Here is a 19,741-nt window from a genome sequence, read left to right on the forward strand (position 1 = left end):
AGATGTCGTGAAAGGCAATGGAAAATGGAAAACAAAAATACCATTTGCCACATGTAGGTCAATTACTGTTGATTTTTTCTTTTTTCAGAGTAAGATTATTACCGACTGGTGCGATGTGAAGAGGGGTCATTGTTTCATCTGAAGCTTAAAAATGAAACAAAGTAAATTCTGTCATAGCGACGTGGACAGTTTATGCCCACTCGGTAAATCCTGATTAACGTAACTCTGCAATCAGGCTGATCTCTGTTTAAATGTGGAGAGGCGTCTTCCGTTTTATGATTGGCCAGCAGTGTATGTGTCTCATGTTATGGTCATACCACCATACAGCAAATGATCTCAAATCTTCTTTTTGATGATTTGAAAATTTCTGTTCAAACCACTTGCAGTCCTGAATGCATATAATCACATATGTGCTTTTAACCAAGTGAGTGACATGTTACTGGAGGTGCTGTATTCCCCAGCACCTGTCTGCAAGTATAGGTATGTATATTTGTGTGTGTGTGTGTGTGTGTGTGTGTGAGTGTGTGTGCTTGGGCCTATGCCTATGTCAAACCCTGGTGGATCATACAACCTGACCTTTTAACAATAAAAAATAATGTGTGTTACTGGGGGCAGAACATGGTTTATAAAGGTCAGATAATTGAAGTAGAACATTATTTTTGTTATTTGTTCTTCTAATGAATACTACGCTGAACTGTATTGCAAATGAGTCAGTTAGAGGAGATGTTGCTTTACTAATTATTAATTTTGTCTGTCAGTCCACAGTATGCCTGAGACCAAAATGTCAATGTCTACTAAATGGTTACTTTGGATTTTTTAAATAACATTTGCTCTTTCCCAATTTTATAATATCTAGTTGCGCCAAACAGCTTTTTTTTTTTTTTAATTTTTCAGACCACACCATTTACAATACTGAGTAAAATGATTTAAACTTTAACTTCTTAATGTTAATAATGATTAACATTATGTAATATTATAACAGTATAACTTTTGTCCCTCTACATAGCATTTGCATATTCAAGGGAGACAGTGTTTGTCTTTGAAATTTTAGGGCAACGATTTTAGAACATAAGCCTATAAATTACAAAACTGTTAAATTAAACTGAAATGATCAACCAACCTGTACTTTCAGGAATGTACATTACTACTTAAAGGGCTGTAAAAACGTTTATGGACATTAATGTGTGTATCGGCTGTACTGCTGGAGAATTACTTGATATGATTCACTAAAACTGTGTGATCCCATAAACAGATGCTGCCCAGACCTAGTCATATTTGTGCAATATATTCTGTAGCGAACACGAATATTGTTGAACTCACCAAATTGTAAATGGAGCAAAAGGTTCTTCTGTAAAGGGATGTGAACTGATTTTGGATGGATGCACAATGATCAAACACTCCAAAAAATCCTCCATAATGCAACCGACTTATGTAGGAATATGCTCTTTAAGTCAGATTGGGTCGACAAGTTATTAGAGCCCAGGGTGTCGCCACTGTGGGAAAAAAAAAAGGGTCGAGCTAATGAATGATACCATAGCAACAGCGTACATACGAACTTCAGTTTTACAAACGCTGACAAAAATCTTTCCTATCCTAAGAGAATTTCTCCCACAAAACAAAAAAAAAAACCCATTTAAAAATTCACTCCAAAAATAATAAATTCTGTCTGGTTATTTAATCCAAAGAATTTTGAATTCAGCCCACGATTTTTGTTTTCCAAGACCGCACTGGGAGAGCACTGGGCGCGGCCAGCTCCGTCTTGGCCGTGACAGGTTTGAGGCCTCGGCCTGCTCCACTCGTTTACCCCGTTCCCAGTTTCCCGCATCGTCCCGTCCTCCTCATCACCTCTAACATCATCCTGAAGGTTTCCCTGGCTCTAGGACTCAAGCAGGCTGTGCCAGCGGCAGACCTGTTGTCCTTTGGACTCTTTCATCTGTGTCCAGTGGGTGAGCTCCTCTTCACCAGAGCTGTTCAGACCCAGCGAGATCCAGCCAATCATCTCCTTACGTTTCATGCTGCGCTTGTTGTAGACGGAGAGGATGAGCGTAACGTCGGACAGCTGAAAGAGCGCCACCTGAAAGACGAAGGTCTCCTTGTAGGTAGGGTTGGGTTGGCCGCGACAGATGGAGGTTTTGCACTTTGACATCTCTTGGCCCATGGAGTTGAGTAAGGTCAGCTTGACGTATGTGTCTACGAGAGGGGGGGGTAAAGGTAATTATCAACATAGAGGTGTTACCTTTATGTTTGTTATTAAATATGGAGATATTGTACGATTTGTAAAACTGCAAAGACTAGTGGGTAATACACATTGTGGTTTATGAAAATGACACAAAAAAACGTATTGAAGTAAAAATAATAGCCAACACTAATGAAGAATTCCACAGCTTATAATTACTACTGACCATTTAACATTAGACCTCAGTCCGTCTGTGATGTTCTGAGTAAACTTGTGAGAAGCGTATCCAGCTATGGTTTGTCTCGCTCCAAATTCGGCTTCGTGTTTTAAGACGCCGTTTCACTGCCATAATGAAGTTATGTTTTTTTTCTGTTTAAAACGACTCGCCGCTTAAGACGTTACGTTACTATCAATGAGCGTTAATTTGTGTGTGAATTTTACGTCACCGCTTAATCTCCCCCTTTCCACCGCCACAAAAGGCGGCCGAGCCGGCGTGTCATTTCGCCGGCGCCGCAATCAAATAAGCCTCAGCTCGCGCCTCGCCGTTTCTTTGCAACCAATTCGCTATTTCATCGACTACTGTACTTCATAATAATGCATTCTATTTTACGAATGCCTTTGTGTCAGTCATGCGTCGTGGGCCTTTCATGCCGTTAAGTGCCAGATGCAAGGGGAGGGTGGCTCTCCACGCTTTTGTGTGAAGCTGGTCGCTTTCTACCGTTTTCGTCTGACATAAAAGCTCAGTTGAAACAGCCTTGATTTTCAAGCGCACGCCATTTGAATGGGACCGACATCGCCGCTGTTTCTGCCTAAGTGGCCAGCAGCAGGAAAACACTTCTCTTGCCATTGTTGTTGAACTAGTAAGGGTCGGAATGTCAATTCATGTGAGTGACAGCTCGGTGAACATTGAGCTTTTACGGATCTGACTTGGGTATTAAAATGATGCTGAAATTTCCTGTTCTCTATTCATATCCAAAAGAAGAAATTGAAATCGAAGATTACAGCTGCCATTGGTCCCTATCTGATTGTGTTTGATTAAGTTCCCAGCAGGTCTCAAGCTTTGACTCCGTGGCAGATTCCATTCAAAGTTTAGAGTTACAAAAAGTTTGTCCTCAGTTTCATGCAGGGCCTATCAGACTTTTTTCTTTTTCTTTTTTTTCATTTAAATTTAGATTCGCTTTCCAGCCCTAGCTCTCCTACCGTGACATTGACTGACACAAGTTAAATGTATACTTGTCTGCATAGTGACCAACATGTCCAGTAGGGAAAATCAAAATGGAGTGGTCAGCTTGTATGATTTACACTTTAAACAAGTCACATACATGTTCAGGCCAGAAGATAATGTATGAAGAGTTTAAACAGAAAAAAAACCCCACTACTAAACCCAAACTATGTCACATTAAGAATAGAACTTAGACTTTCATATTCTACGGGACCCCAAAATCCACAAAACAACTATTCAAGTCACAAGGCCATCTAAGGTGTGCTATAAAGGAGTGCTTTTTGCCTCTTAGCCCGACGCACAACCACAGTCACATGACACAGAAGAGCAAGCAGTCACATGTTTCAGGCAACACAGAAGATGCAGTGCAGTGAGGACAAACAACAAGCATGATCCAAGGGTAAAAGAAAGGTGCATATATGACAGTGTAGGACTACGCAAGAAGTATATTAGCCACAAATGCTACACTGCTATGGTACATCGAGTTTTCTTCATGGATGTGGTTGGACTAAGGAAAGAGCTTAAGAAGATCTGATGGGCGAGTGAAGATAGGTTTACATTAAAACGTATGCTTAAGTCTCGGAGCTGGAGCATCTTAATGGCAGTGTAACCATTCTGTTTTCTCCAGTGAAAGCCAATGCCGATTATAATAACCAAGGTCAGCATCCATGATGAAATGGTTTCTAGCCTAAAGGCAGAAATACAGAAAGAGGCAGAGGAAGAGTTAGAAAAGATGAGAGTGAGATAAAGCGAGTGTCCAACACTGATAGTCTGGAGAGAAGGCAACCTGCAAGCTTTCTAGCCAGCAGGATGGAAAAAAAAAACTCACCTCTAATTATATAAACCTGCCCACCTATCAAGTGTTTTAGACAACAGAACAGCCCGTCTGACAACAAGGGTTGGGAAGCAGTAAGAGAAATAACGGACCAAGATGTCAATAATCAAGGGCAGATATTAGGAGAGAAAATCTCAGGACAAAAGAAAGGAAAACACAAACAAATAAACAGTAACAACAGGAGACAGAAATCAGGTCAAAAGATCAAAGGTCAACGGCCTCATAGAAGGTTAGATTCAACAGTTGTCTGTAAAGAAGACTTAACAACACTTAAGTTCAGGAGGGCTACACAGAGCTTCATGACCTCCTTAATAAGCATTTCATAAAAGATTCATAAACACCATAAATATGCATTGTCACCTAATGACAATACTTTGTGTTAATGTAATGTAGATAATACAGGTGTTAATAATGTCTGATACTAATTCATGGCTGGTGACAGAGGTGTTTACAAGCCTTTATGTAATACTATTGTAGGTAATAAAGCACTTATGTAGGCCCCTTAACACAGAAGTGTTACAGAACATTTGGTGAGGTTGTTTTCAGGCTTTTCTGGAGCAGGGCTGAGGCAATGGGGATAAAGACAGGAGGTAGAGTTTGCAGCAGGTTATGTTCAAAAGGATGGATGACCTGGAGGTGGTATGAACGACAGAGCAACTCTGGATTGTCAATGTCATTCAACCTCTGTGACTGTGTATGCCCAATTCAAGACTATAAATAGACACAACACCCTAACACACTTAACAAAATTGTTTTGTAATCACATCTAGCGAATACCAGATTGGCCCCTGGGATAAAGCCTAGCCATTATTCTGAATAATTTTCCGACATTCAAGCTGTGACGGGAAGGGTTACATCAGTTGGAAAGTAACATTCATTAGCTGGGAAAGCTATGTACATGTTATAGATAGACCAGTACATTTGTACAAACAATCATTTAGAGTTCAGCGAACAAAGCATTCTAGAGAAATCCATTCTTCATACACTCACTAGGAGAACTCTTTATAAAGAACATTCTAAAATGTAGTACCGAATGGATTTGAGATTCTTCTAGGGTTCAACACTATATATTTCAGAACAGTCTTTGTGTGGAGGAAAGTTCTAGGATATTCTGGAATGTTCTAGAGCATTTACAAGATGGTTCCAGCACACCTACTGTTTGCCTCAATGGTCTATACTACTTACTAGACAGCAGAATATCTCAGAGTACTTACTGTGTGGCAGAGTGTTCTAGAATACTTACTGGGTGGCTTGTTAGCTGCTAAATTCTTGAAGTGGCTCCCCTTGATAACCTCCACAGAGAGGCGTCCAGTAGTAGCGTTGTAGACCAGACCCAGAAGGATCTCAGGTGCTGAGCCCTGACCTGCCGACTGAAAGGAGGAGGCGCTTTCGCTGCATGACATCTCTGAGATACTAACTTGTGAGTCACTGCCCTGAGGACAAATTAAGACAAAGACAAATGAAGCTCATTATCTTTTAATGTCTGAGTGACCGTGGAGGCACACTGAAGAGTGATAGAAGCCTAGGAATTATATTAGGCCCAACTAGACGAAGACTCAAACTCTTTTAACAGAATTGTGATGAATTTTGATCAACATACAGAGAGTAAAGCTAAAATGGGAGGGGGGACAAAAACACTTTAGCAACACTATAACCATAAGAACTCTTAGAAGTGGGGATTATTGGACATAAATATAAGCATAATGAGTAATCCTTGGTATGCTCCTGGTTGCATGCAATCAAATAGTGGCAATAACATTTTTTTTGGATTTCAGCTACACTCTGAAGATGGACTGTACTCCCTAGGGTGGGACCAAGGGAGTTGTGAATATTGTCAAGCGAATAATGCCCCATTCCTCCGAGCTCTTTAAGTAAATGATCAAAGTTTGGGGGTAAACGGACATCTCAAATTTGAAAGAAAGTAGTCACACAAGAAGAAAAAAAGAGATGCTCCTGTGGTGGAAGTGAACCATTATATTTTCACACAGAATTGGAATACGGGTTCAACTCACAGGGACAGTGCAACAGGGGTCCAGTATTACAGGCACAGACATCTTCCCCTGTAGATTGAGCTTGGTGAGGTAGAACACCTTCTGGCCTAGGATCTTCTCTTTCTTCATGCGCCGTATGCTGTAAAGGCGGAAGCGCACAGCGTAGTTACCAATCATCTCCGATTCGATGTGGCTGAAACGAAAGGTCTCGGTGAACACGGGGCAAGGCCCCTTCTGAATGCCCGTCTTCGCCCGCTGCTTCTTGGTGGGCAGCAGCACCAGGTGCACCTGCCAAGACACGTTTCCTGTCCTCTTGATGGGCGGGATGTCGGTCACGGCCGTCACGGTGACGGCAAGCCGCTGCTCGTCGGAATCGTAGTCAAACACCACGTCTAGCGTACCGTACTGGGCCACGGGCTCCGGCTCGTAGCCTTTGGGAAGCTGTGCTGCTGAGCCACGGGCGGACATATCCTTGAGAGAGAGGGACAGGGAGAAAGAGAGGGAGTGAAACATAGTCTCAATGACTTGAGGAATGATGACTGATATAGTGATTTTTTTTTAATTCTTTGGCCATACAAATATTCAAAATACCACTAAAGGTGATTCAATTGAACAGAAATAGGAAGAGAGCGAGAGAGAGAGAGAGAGAGAGAGAGAGAGAGAGAGAAAGAGAGAGAGAAAGAGAAAGAGAGAGAGAAAGAATGAACTGATGATTAGCTGATAAGGCATCTATTTTGACTTTGGAATGTTACAGCTACACAGCTGTACTAGTCATTCTATTCCAAGACAAAACAACAAGAATGAACAGCACTCTACGACAGAACTCATATAGATTGTGTAACTGTGACTATAAGACTTGCACCAAACGGATTATGTCAGGCATTCGGACAACTGATTCTTGAACATAACAGACGAGAAGCTTATCATCATCTGCTGACACTGGGAAAGTGGAAACACGTTATTTTTTTGGGCGTATGGGGACAGTGGAGTGTGGTGGAAGACTGTTGGAGACATTTGTGGAAGTGCAAGTGGCAGTTTCCTGCAGTGGAGTTAGACTCTAAAGTGGATATCATTGATTCAAGTTACCTGCTTCATTTGAAGTATTGTATCTTTGCTCTTGTACGTGTCCTTGTACAAGAGCCATTGCTAGATAGAAAGACGACAACAAAGAAGGGTAAGAACCATCTCAGGCTCTGATGTTTTAAAATAATTAGCGGTGCTCCGCTTAACAATGAGCAAGGGAATCGAACCCTCATCACATTTACACTGTATACATGTATCTAATAGTCTTCAAGTAACTGAGTGAGACTGGTAATTGTCCTAAAATTAAAAATACATTTAGCAACTGAAGGATTACAAAGCCTTCATAATAATAATAATAATACTTTAGATTAGAGGTATGTATTTTAACATGCTGTAAACCCTTTAAAACATCATCCTGCAGTTATATGAAGAAATCAAGGAGTGAGTAGACTCTATGTAATGTCTTAATGATGAAAGGAAAATGCCCACCCTGAACACACACACACACACACACAGACATACACACAGTTGTCACGGCGTGAATATAAAATAATAGTAAAAAAAGGTTTTCAGGGGCATTTTGCCCTTACTCTGCAAGGTTGCCATGGTTTCTGCTTAAGAGCAATGTGCACAGCATTCTCGACCTATGAGTATTCTGTGTTGACTAACGACCTCAGAGAGAGAATCTGACAGTGAAAACCTGTGTGAAACATATAGCCTAATATTTAGGTACTTCGTTTCCCATAAGGCATCCTGTAAGACCATTACAATGTACAAAACCTATAGCATGACTAATGACAGCTGCTGACCATAATTTCTGACCAGTCATTGGCCAGGCTGCAATTGTTATTTATTCATTCATTATTATTATTATTATTATCATTATTATTATTATTATTATTTATTTATTTATTTATTTTTATTATTATTCTCTCTATATTTACACAAATGAATGGGTTGTATTTAACTGATATGATTTACTCAAAGACATGCGTCCCTGTGATCCTGCAACATTTTTTTACCAAAAAAAGGTTTTGTCCAAATGGGAGCATTAAGGTTAGATATTAAAAATTGCCGATACTTAAACACTGTAAATGTAAGAGAAGTTAGGCTATGAACCATGGTACTGCTCACCTCTAGCTGCTGACTGCTGAATAGCAATGTTAACTCCACACTATATACCGATGTTGTGCCAACATGCTAAATTATGAAGGAATATGAATTCATTGACCTGAAACATAGGATATGGCTTACAGTAATGGAAAGTGTCACTGCTTAACCTCCTGTGTGACACAGGGAAGAAAGTAATGCTTTTAGATGAGACTGTGGAGAGAAATACCATGCAACTGGAGTGCTTAGAAAGGTTGTCTCCACTCAACACAAACAAGCCCTTCACTAAGCATGAGGATCTTTTGTGAGGGTTCAGTAGTCAAGCGAAAGTAAATAAATAAAAAAAAAAATTGCAAAGACTGCTGTTAACCACTCATCTTACCTTAAGTGATTATTGTGACCTTTAGTCAATAAGACCGTATCGAATGTTGTTTAAAATGTCTGTTTTTTTGTTTTTTTTTTAAATCTGTTGTTTTATAGGGTATGGGTTGATGAAAAATCTGCACATGATGCTGCCAGACACCATTCCAAGCTGTCAAGGGGCTGAAGGTTAAAGAGACAAAGCAATGGTGCACAGATGGAAAGCACAAAGGCTGATTTTTTCCAATTATATAAAGCTGATTGCCCATTTACACAATGATTCATTACTGGAATGGACCCTTGAATATGACCCAGAGGTTAATTTTTCCAGATTGAATGAATTTCGCAATACTGCTGTGTTTTTAGAACTTGCTTTTTGAGTGAAAGAATGGTAGAATGTTGTGCAAGCAAACAGAATCGAGGGGGAAAAATGCTATCAAGTAATGTAGTGGAAACCATAAATCCCTTTCAATCTTAGCTTTGCCTCCATATCTGACAGGATGGCTAGCGTCTGTGACTATCATAATGCTATGTGCAATGCTATATTTAGTGATTGTATGTTGCTTATGAGCCAGTACTCTATTTTTACCTTCATAACAGGTAATCTATTCTGTGCATTTCATATTTAGTGTGGGAAAATCATACTGAAAGGCAAAACACTGGCCAAATCAGTAGGTCAGCACCAGATGAGCTTATATTAACGTTATGCCTTAACTGGACCAAACAAAAGAAAGATTTAAAAGTGAAGTACACATTTTATACATTGGAGTCAGGCTTAAAACAGTGAAACCTTAAAGATCAACTGTTATACTGTTGTCTTACAATTCTGTCTATTCTTACTATTCTGACCACCCACCCACCCACACACACACACACACACACACACACACACACACACACACACACACACACACTCTACCTCAGGGCTGAGGACGGCAGTGCTGTCACTGGGTACATCCTCCTCGTAGGCCTTGTTGAGGTAGCTCTCGTTGTCGTGGGTGGCGCTGCCCTCACTCGGGCATTTGCCATAGGAGTGGCGGGGACTGTCGCTCGCTCGGGACAGTTCGCATTTGGCATCGCCCAGGTCGGAGGGAGTGCAAGACATCCGCGGTGAACCATCTTCGTCCTGGTATGGTGGTGGCTGGAGCTCATCCAGAGGTGGGGTCCGTCGCATTCGCTGGATGCAGTTCACTACAGAGACAAGATCACAGTGAATCACTTATTCTATACGTCTTCATCCATACTATATTACTGTTAAACATTTTCTTTTCCATAAGATTTTAGTAAGAGCTGTAATTACAGACAAAATAACCAAAGGAGCTGTGGTTTTTTAATTTAAAATACAAACATATCATATTTCAAGTATTTAAAACAATGTATTGCGAAATTTATTATGTCTTAATACATTAATAGTACTATGTACTACTGTAATAAAGCCTTTAGTTTTACTAGCTACAATGGTGAGTGGTAGGTCAAGGTGTTTGTAATATGCCATTTAATAGTCATGCAACAGCTATGCTATTTTACCACATGCAAACAGTGTAAAATATAACAGTTGACTTAATTTGAAGATAACAGTTTGAGTTTGCACAAACCTAACATTACTTCAATTAGTGACATTTGTTTAATTCAATCAAGGCGACGCATTTGCATAATGTCTTCAAGTCAAATTAACATTTACACTGATGTTAGCAATTGATTAGCCATGATGACTGTTAGCGTTATGACTGAAAGCTGAGAGGCCATCACTGGTACAGATGAACCATAAATACAACAAATCATTTTAAGGAGGGAGGAGTGGCGGAGCATGAGTGGGAAAGATAACTCATGTACAACTCTATGCGTGTCAGATTTGAACCTTCATCTTGACAACCCAAGTGTCAACAGAATCTTCTCACAAGCATTTCCATATTCTGTGGCTACGATATGACAAGACCTCACACTCACTTAAACGTGAGTCACTAAATAAAACATCCCACGGAACTGACTTTAAAATTTAAACCAGATACATTTGAAAACTTCTTCATGTTATGTGTGACTCCCCTCTCACCTTTCTAAATGATTTAGCTACCCTCCAGGCTTTTCTGCGGTGTAGCTAAAATAAACCCTCACGACATGTTGGAGATTTGATGCGGTCCTTCGCTGGTCTTAAAGAGGTCGGCAAGCCCCCGCACGGAACTCACTTTTCACAGAATCCTGCAGTTATCATCCTGAATCATGTGAGGACATGACACAAATTCAAATGCTAATAACCTTTGTGGCATTCTTCTGTTTTCCCCATGCTAAAGCTCACAGGGTCGGAGAATCTTAAAAGAACCTTAAAGGACCTCAACAGAACCTTTAAACTCTTTGAGTCTAAATGAATACACGTGATTTTAGGTTTAAAAAAAAAAAGCAAGTAATATAATAAGAGATATTCAGCCCTCATATAGAAGAGAGCATGAACTCGATGTATTTTCTTGATAACGTTACAGAATGTACCATCCACTAAATGAAGCAAAATCAGAGTCAAACACCAACACTGGCAGTGAGTATGGTAATCTGTTGTTGACTGAAAAACAGGCAGATCAGCAACCTTATCCTCTAAGTCTGGTCTGGAGTTCATCAGGCTTCCTCTCTCTCTCTGGGGAAAAGGAGCTCTCAGAAACACCTTGCTTTTTCAGAACTCTGAGAAACTCCCAGTACACACTGATGGGGCACAGATTTTTTCCCCCTCTTTCATCAGAGCAGAAATGTTTTTCAGACATACCGTCTGCTGTACCCTCAAACGTGTGCTGAACGGATCTGGGGCTGAATCAAACTACAAACTTTGCGTGGGGAAATTGACTGACTCGTAGTCAGGGTTTGTTGTATTTCTTGTTGTGTTCTTGTCAAAATCAAGTAAAAATTCAATTAGTTCAAATGCTCAAGTTACTGCCACGCCTGTACTGACACAATTCACAACCATGCGTGAAATCCTTGCGGGCAGACCATGAGGTTTCCTCATAGACCAATCCTTAAAGAAAGTCATTCAAATTTAAAAAAAGAATAATAATAAATAGAGTCTTTGGAGTTGAAGTCAAGCTCGCCTGTCTCAAAACTGAGACAAGATCCCTAAAGTGGCTTAATGGGAAAGTCTGGTCCCGCAAAATTATACCTATCATCTTTAACCATGAAAATGTCACTCTGACATCTCACTTTAAAATGACTTTGGAGGGTAAAAAATGAAATAGAGTTCTAGCTGTCGGAAAAGCTTCTCACGTCCCTCACTGTGTAACAAGGGGGCTTTGATCAAAGGGGGGGGGCTGGCAAGGGGCGAGGAAGTGGGTTCTATCAGCATGACGTTCCTATTCTCGGTGCGACTAGTACTGCAGCTCACTAATTAGAGTTGTCACTGATGTCCTCTCCTGTCTCGCCACTGTTGCTCATTTTCTCGATGTCTCATCAATATCTCATGGGGAGCGTTGATTGAGCAAAACCTCTTGTCCCTCCATTAGACATTAAAATATGACTAGAGTTTTGTATAATCAGTTTCATAATTGTGCAGAGCGGATAAAGAAAGAAAGGTAAGGAACAGAAAAGAAAGATATAGAGGTTGTGATGATGAACTTCAAATCGCTGGCATCCTCAATAAGTGATGAATTCAGTCACATTATTTAAAACACCAAATATATGTCAAAGCAGTCAGATATCTTTGACACAAATAAGAAAAACTGAATCATTTGTAAGACTGTGTAATGTATGATTACATTTATATTTCATTCTGAGAATAATTTCTATGAAAATAAACTGCAACCTTCAATCATACGACTATCATGATGCCGTCAGAACATTTTTAAATACAGAAATTACAGTCACATAAACCCTTTCATATGTAGTCACGATACCACTAGTGAACCCTGCATGGCCTTACATTATGTAATACTGATTTGTACTGCATGTCGGTATTACATTTTTGATGCATTGTACAATTCCATATGACCATGGTATGAAAACTTCATAGCAATATGTACACAAAGCAAAGTCAATGGCGCTAAATTACTGTGTATCATCCCATGATTTGAATTAAACTAACTGCCAAAGCCGCAAGCAGTGTCTCAAACCGAAAGTGTGTTCTTGATTCCGTAGGTTTAGTGTGAAGCCAGTGGCTCCCTTGGCACAGGAGAAAAGTGTACACTGCTCTGACAAAAATCTGTTGTCATTTGAAGGTGTGTGTTCCCCAAAAAGCCAAACACGAGAGCAAAAATGCTGTTTGATGGGGAGAAAAGAGGGATTCTAGACAGGCCTCAGATCACCATGGCAACAAAGAAAATGAACAGCAAACCGATGATGCGCAAAAGGCTTCATGCATGACTTCAAACACAACGCAGAAAAAAGGAAAAAGGAAAAAAAAAAACAAAAAACAGACATATGTTTTGAACCCAGTGAAGACAAGGAGAATCGTTTGTCACCGGGAAAGGAAGAAGAGAGAATAAAACAAGTGAGAGACAAGAAAGATAGAGACAGAAAGAAAGAAAGAAAGAAAGAAAGGAAGAAAGAAAAAGAAAGAAAGAAAGAAAGAAAGAAAGAAAGAAAAATTGTAGTCACTGTGTGGTAACGCCACTCAATTAGGACAATTGCAGGTGTGTGTGTGTTTGTGTGTGTGTGTATGTGTGTATGAGAGTGTGTGGATGGGCAAGTGGGAGTCCTTCTGTTGACAGAATGTGAACAGGAACACATCTTCTCTGCTGTTCCTGCTGAGTTTTGGACACACAGGAATAAAAACTCTGAGTTTGATACATTTTTACACTTGCTGCTGGGCTATTTTTACTGTAACTATTCACAACTGCGTCTGTTGAATGAAGGTTCCAAGAAAGCAAGAAAGAAAGAAAGAAAGAAGAGATAGAGACATCTCAAGTTTGATATGTCTCTTCTCTCTTCCCATAGCACTTTTCCTTGACCAGAGAGGAAAAGGAAAGAAAACAAGTGAGAGAGAGAGAGAGAGAGAGAGAGAGAGAGAGAGAGAGAGAGACATTATATGTATGTGTGTGTGTGTGTGTGCGTGCAAATAAGAAAGAAAGAATTGTAAAAAAGAAAAAACAAACAAACAAACAAAAAAAAAACTAAGGGACTTAGACTTGAGTCTCAGACTTGATATTCTGCTTTTTTTGCTGTCTGATGTTAGACCACAAGACCATGTTTCCATCTCTCTCTACTGTACCCTCCTCCTGAGTGTGAGTCTCTAAAAGCAGTCTGCTCATGTATAATACAGACTGCCTAAGGCCACAGCCTTCCAGCCAGCACTCACGAGCATGGGAATGAAGCAACATGGCAACTAGTGCTCTCTCTCTCTCTCTCTGACTGTACTGTAATACAGGCAAAACAGGTACAGAAAATTTGTCTGCTCTACCTGACAGTGTTGAGTCAAAATACCGCTGTGTTGTACGATCTGGCAGCCAGGATAAAACTGGGATTTCAAAATGATCTTTTGATCTCACTCCCTCCCTCCATCCCTCCCTCTCTCTCTCTTTCCCTAACAGATTTCTTCTTCGTGTTCTGTTTGTCTTCACCTCCCACCAGCTACGACGGCATACCTCCGCTATCAAATAATCACGAGCATTTAACGCGCAAGCATTCGCTTATTGGTTCCACAGAAAATGTCTGACGGTGATACGAAGGCAGGTGATGCAGGGCTGAATTTAAAACGCTGTGCTCCCATTGCTCCACAGGACAGGACAGGAGCCTGGCTCTGCCGTCGGACTGTTTTGCTAAACACCCAGAACCTCCACAGTCTCCCTGGGCTGGGAGCTGGCCCAAACTCACCACAGGCCTGTCAGAGCTAAATAGGAACCAGGTTTTGTTTTCTGCCTGATGCTTGTGGGGGAGACAAGGCATGCAGGGCCAGATTCCTTCCTCGTCAAGGAATAGCGAATGGCGTGCGTGTTGCTGCAGTGAAGGATAGATTGGCGAATTGACCTCGACTCTTTGAGACCTAAATGCCAGAGCACTAAGAAACAAGTGTTGATGTGATGTATGTAATCCATTACCATTAGCCTTTGCATGGGTGCCAGGAAAATGCACAGTGCCTTCACTTATTGAAAACATTCAGTAAATTCTGAAGTTCTAGGTCACAGTCCAGAGAGTAAAGTGAAAAGAAAATCGACCTCGTTAGGCCACAGGCTGATTCAATCATTTGAGTTAAATTTCAGATTGGCTCTAATTGTGGGTGGAAAACTGGCGAGGATACAAAAAACCTATATATATATATATATATATATATACAGAGAGAGAGAGAGAAAGAGAGAGAGAGAGAGAGTCAGACATAAGTGTATATATTTTGGAACCTTTAATTCTTTAAAGGAAATAGTTATGACATCACGAGCCATATCAGTACTTAATATCTGTATCAACACACAACCAAGTTCACATGTTAAAGCCGAAATTCAAAAATGTAATGCCCCCCCCCCCCCCCCCCCCCCCAAGCCAGTTTCTTAAAGTAATACAGCATTGTTATGGGTCAAATCTCTGTTATGGTTTTGAAGTGAATCTAAACCAAAAGGTTGCTGATTCCACCTAGTGGTTATAAACAGGAAATGCACGACTGTCTGTGTGAATTTTCAGATCCTGGCGCATCACAAACCCTTAATCCATATTGGGATTTTGAGCACAGTTACACCAGTTGAGATGTAATGTTCTCAGTCTGCTTGCTGTCTACACTGGTGTCTGTCTACACTGTTCAATTTAAAACCATGACGACATTTAATGAATTCTTATGATATCCACCCTGCCAGTACAACAATGAACACTGCTGACAGGAAAAAGGATGTCTCTTCATCTGCACTCTTATCTCATTTCAAGTCTGCTTCCTCTCAATGCCCTTAATGTGCCACTTTTTCTATCTCTTTCATCTCTGACCAGCATGTAGGACCACATTGCAACTATGTCCCTGCTACGGTCACATCGCTGATGTTTACAATGGAGGCAAGGTCTAATCCATTGAATGATCAAACAGGGTGTTTTTATTTTAACCATGGATGGGACGGTGAGGTGTTTTTAAAAGACTACCTTGCTGGGGTGAGGAAGTGAGACCCCTAGAACAATGTGAAGGCTTTGCTCAAGGGCACGACAGGAGCTACCAGAGGAAGGGTAAAGATATTAGAACCGACGGCTCTCTGGTTCTAACATTCTTAAGTGCTGTGCCTAAGATTTAAACCACCAACCCTCCCCGCCCTGGTGTGGAGCCTTAAACTTCTGAGCAAGTGCTGCAGGAGGTGTTGTCCTAAAAAACAGTTATTTCTCAATACCACAATTACCTGCCCTGACCTCGTAATTCAGATGGTGCTCTCCTCAGCGAATCAGATACACGGATAATTCCCTGAGATCACCAGATGTTGCTGTCAATACCACTACTTATTTGTCTATATAGATTTGTAGTAAAATAGTTGATAGCTCCACCGTCAACTCAAATAAGGTGTTTTGACTTAACATAAAACAACGTACGGGTCCCTGAGACTGAGTGGGCAACCCCAGTGTTAATTTTACCAGTAATGAGGTGTCCTTAGTAGTTTACATTACACACTACTATGTAACCACTTCTGTGAACAACGTCTAAACGACGCTATTATCAGTCAACATTAAATTCCTCTAATGACGGCTGCACACAGTCTTTATTTAGTCATTGCAACGCATCTCACACTGTAATGACACTTGTTCTGTGGGAACACATTTTATAATAGAGGGATCAGGACACAGTTATGTGAATACTGCAGTATCAGCTCACCGTCCTCAGCTGATGCTTCGCTGCTGTAGCCATCATACTCGGCGGCCAGAGGGCTGTACTTTTGTTGTGTCTCCCAGCCATAGCCCTTTGGGTGCCTGGTGTTCACTCGACCACCGCTGCCCCCTCCGCGGAGGCCCTGAGAACGACACACCGCCTCCTGGTACTGCCCCATCAATTCATCCTCACTGTCCGACGACGAGCCCTGGAAATCTTCATCGACATAGCTCTTATCTGCTTGCAAAAAAAAAAAAACAGAAGGAAGAAGAGAAAAGTATTTGTAAGCTGCTTTGGCAAGGCTCAGACAACACCCTGGAACATTCTGGAAAGGGTCTGGATGTTTCAGTTATGATGATAAGCCACAGAATGAACAGGAGGATTATTAAATGGATGCTGGACATTATAGGTATTGACATCATCAAGCAACAGAGGCAGCAGCAGAAGCAATAAAGTTACAGTTACAACAGAGTACAGATGAAAAAGAGAAGCAGAACAGTCCTCAAGAGAAGGGAGTCCCAAATGTCCGAGAACACATTCACACATTTCTGAGGAATTACCCTAACCCTGTTCACTGACGAATGAGCGCTCTGTAAACCAATCAAAAATTTGTTTTTTTCAATGTGCAGTTATACTCTATTGACACTAGGGTGCAGCAGAGATTGATTTTGAAGTTAATTTCTGCCAAAAGTGGAATCCAGTACCCCTGGTTAAACTAAGCATCTAACCTGAAAGTTCAGAGGATAAAGAAGACAAATTACAGGATACATAAGAACATCTGTCATGCGGGGACATCGCAGTTCACATTCATTGTCAATGTAACTGTATAGTTCAACAGCTAAGCACAAGCTGAGGTCTTCTTCTCAAGTTTGTCGATGGAAGACAATGCATGTCTGTACTCCTGTAAATATTGATGAGAGATTAGACGTGTCACTGTCAGTCTCTGTGCTTTTCATACATCTCCATATCACCAGTTAGAACACTGGAAATCCAACCTCACACATCTTTGTTACATAAGAGGTGACCATTTGTACATGGAGAAAAACACAGTGACTTTTGTCTCCTACGCTGACAATGATTGATGTCACCCCTATTTCATAGGTTTCCCTAAAAAAGCCGCTGTTTTGGTATTAAGGGTTTGATCTGAGAAGAGCAAAAGAGACTGACCGAATTCATTCAATGTTAAGCAAATTTACAGTTAGGTTAGTGCTTGTGAAAGTATTTGAAAGCGTTTTGAAAACCTGAGATATACGACCCACACCGTGAGGATAATACCATGCAGGCCTTCTGTGAGGAAGACACAGAAAGAGATAGAAAAAGACAAGGGCACTCATGCAAGAGAGAAGAAATGAGGGCTCCGCGTTCAACCGAAATAGCGCCATCATCCATTGAAATTCAGAGAGAAGAAGGGGAAAGTATTCCAGAGGAGCTCGGCCCGGAATCTCACCTGGACCACCTTGCCTCCTACTCTTCTCTCTTTTGGACCTGGACTTTGTGCTAGATGACTGACAGTGAGGAGCAGAGTTGGCTTTCTCACCATTGGCTGTCTGGATCTTCCCAGATCCCTGAGTTTTTTGCTTTACAGACCCACCATGGTTTTTGCCACCCGAGCTCTTTTGCTGAAACTGAACCTTCTTTCTCTCCACTCTGCTCCCCGAGGGAGAACCTAAACTGTTTTTAAGTCTCGTTTGGTTCGGTTTCCCTCTTGGGCTCTCCACTGGCTGGGAGAGGTCACTGCCGGTGGAGAAGGTCTCCGTGGACAACGCTGACCCTGTGCTGTAATCTGTGGTGTAGCCGTCCGGGTCCCGAGAGCGGACGGGCGAAACCTGGGACTGAAGTTCGGTCTTGTTTGGGTTGGAGGCCGAATTGGTCGCTGCTGTGGCCGGGCTACCGCTCTGCCTCTCCAGGATCTGCCGAGCGGCGGCTTCTCTCTCCGCCGCTTCGATCTTTCGCAGGCGTTCAGCCTCTTCAGCCTGGACCTTGTGGATGATGCTATTGACCTGCTCGGCCAGCTGGTCACTCACCGTATAGGTGACGTCCCCCAGCGCGAAGGCCAGGTCGTCCACTGTCTCTGTCACCGATTCCAGGATGGACGACATAGAGGGCAGGCTCTGTTGGAAGCTCTTAAAAAATGCCATGTTGTCACAGTCTGCTCAGTCCCTGTGGTCACTCACACTCGTAACAGCGACTCTTCCCAAAACACATTTCTCTTAAGGCCATGGAGCAGTGTCTAATACAAACAGGCCCTCATGGACAAAACGCTGAGCTCCCCCTCCAGCATCTTATGGTCTTCTCGTTAGCAGTCTACTGATTCTGCTACACAAACAAATGGAAAGATGTCCTGTAATGTTAACACGATAAAGATAAAACAAAAATCTAGAAAAACCAAGCTCATATGAATAACGACCAAAGCCTCTCTGACAATAACTGTGTCTGTTTTCACACCAATATAATACATTTAGCCGTTTAATTTTGCTTGATATATAATGCAAAGAGAATCAATGACGTGTTCACATTTCTATGAACTACAGAATTATGTAGAAAGTTATCAACAGAATATAAAAAAAAATTAAAACTATCATAAAAAAACTATTGGAAAATGTACCTTACAGGCGCCGTGAACCTATCAACTCTGTCATTACAGTCATTAAAATAATAAGACAATTATCATCACTGCCTTCTTTTGATTAGGAACTAATTAAAACAGAAAATGACTCATTCCTGGCAGACACGTGTGTCCATCTGTCTCTGAGTGGCATAAAAGGATGTTGAAACAGGTAGAATACTGAAGAATTCCACAATAGCACCAGAATGCTTTGCTTAATGGATTGTAGAGCAGTGTGGATAGTGTGCCCATGTGTGAGTTACTGGTCAGATGAGTTCACATGAGTTCCAGCCAGGGAATGGAATAACCCTGTGAAGGGACAGGGAAGTCCCTTCCCTTTGGGCAGATTCCAGAGGAGAAATACACACTCACTAAAGCTCATTGGTATTTTAGTCAGGGAGCAGCGCTGAACAGCAGCCAGGTTCCACATAAGGGGAACATCCTAAATGCGTGATATATCAATTTATTTTCACTCAGCCGTCAATAAAGGTTAAGGACAAAACAGCGAAGACTCGTGGAGGTAGCAGCAAATGGAGGTAATACGGAGGAGAAACGTAGTGAAAGGTGGATGCAGGGGGAATAGTCAAGGCCCCAAAGACCATTCAACATAGGACACAAGGCTCTGCTACTGACATAAAGGCATTTTTCGTGTTCTCACATGCAAACTTTTAGCCTATTCTGAACATG

The 19,741-nt window shown here is 41.4% G+C and overlaps 1 protein-coding gene across 1 annotated transcript; it reads right to left on the minus strand.

Annotated features, from left to right (window-relative positions):
- Positions 1–1,876: 1,876 nt before the first annotated feature.
- Positions 1,877–18,587, minus strand: syt14a (synaptotagmin XIVa). The gene is made up of 8 exons (XM_030772347.1): positions 17,897–18,587; positions 17,725–17,736; positions 16,456–16,686; positions 9,637–9,908; positions 6,246–6,695; positions 5,477–5,666; positions 4,228–4,284; positions 1,877–2,190 (listed from the first exon to the last, which is right to left on the minus strand). Exons 1-8 carry the CDS (start codon positions 18,585–18,587, stop codon positions 1,877–1,879), a joined length of 2,217 nt encoding a protein of 738 aa, XP_030628207.1.
- Between the last annotated feature and the right edge of the window lie 1,154 nt (positions 18,588–19,741).

Source organism: Chanos chanos, chromosome 4 (assembly GCF_902362185.1).
Source record: "Chanos chanos chromosome 4, fChaCha1.1, whole genome shotgun sequence".
In the NCBI taxonomy this organism is placed as follows: domain Eukaryota; kingdom Metazoa; phylum Chordata; class Actinopteri; order Gonorynchiformes; family Chanidae; genus Chanos; species Chanos chanos.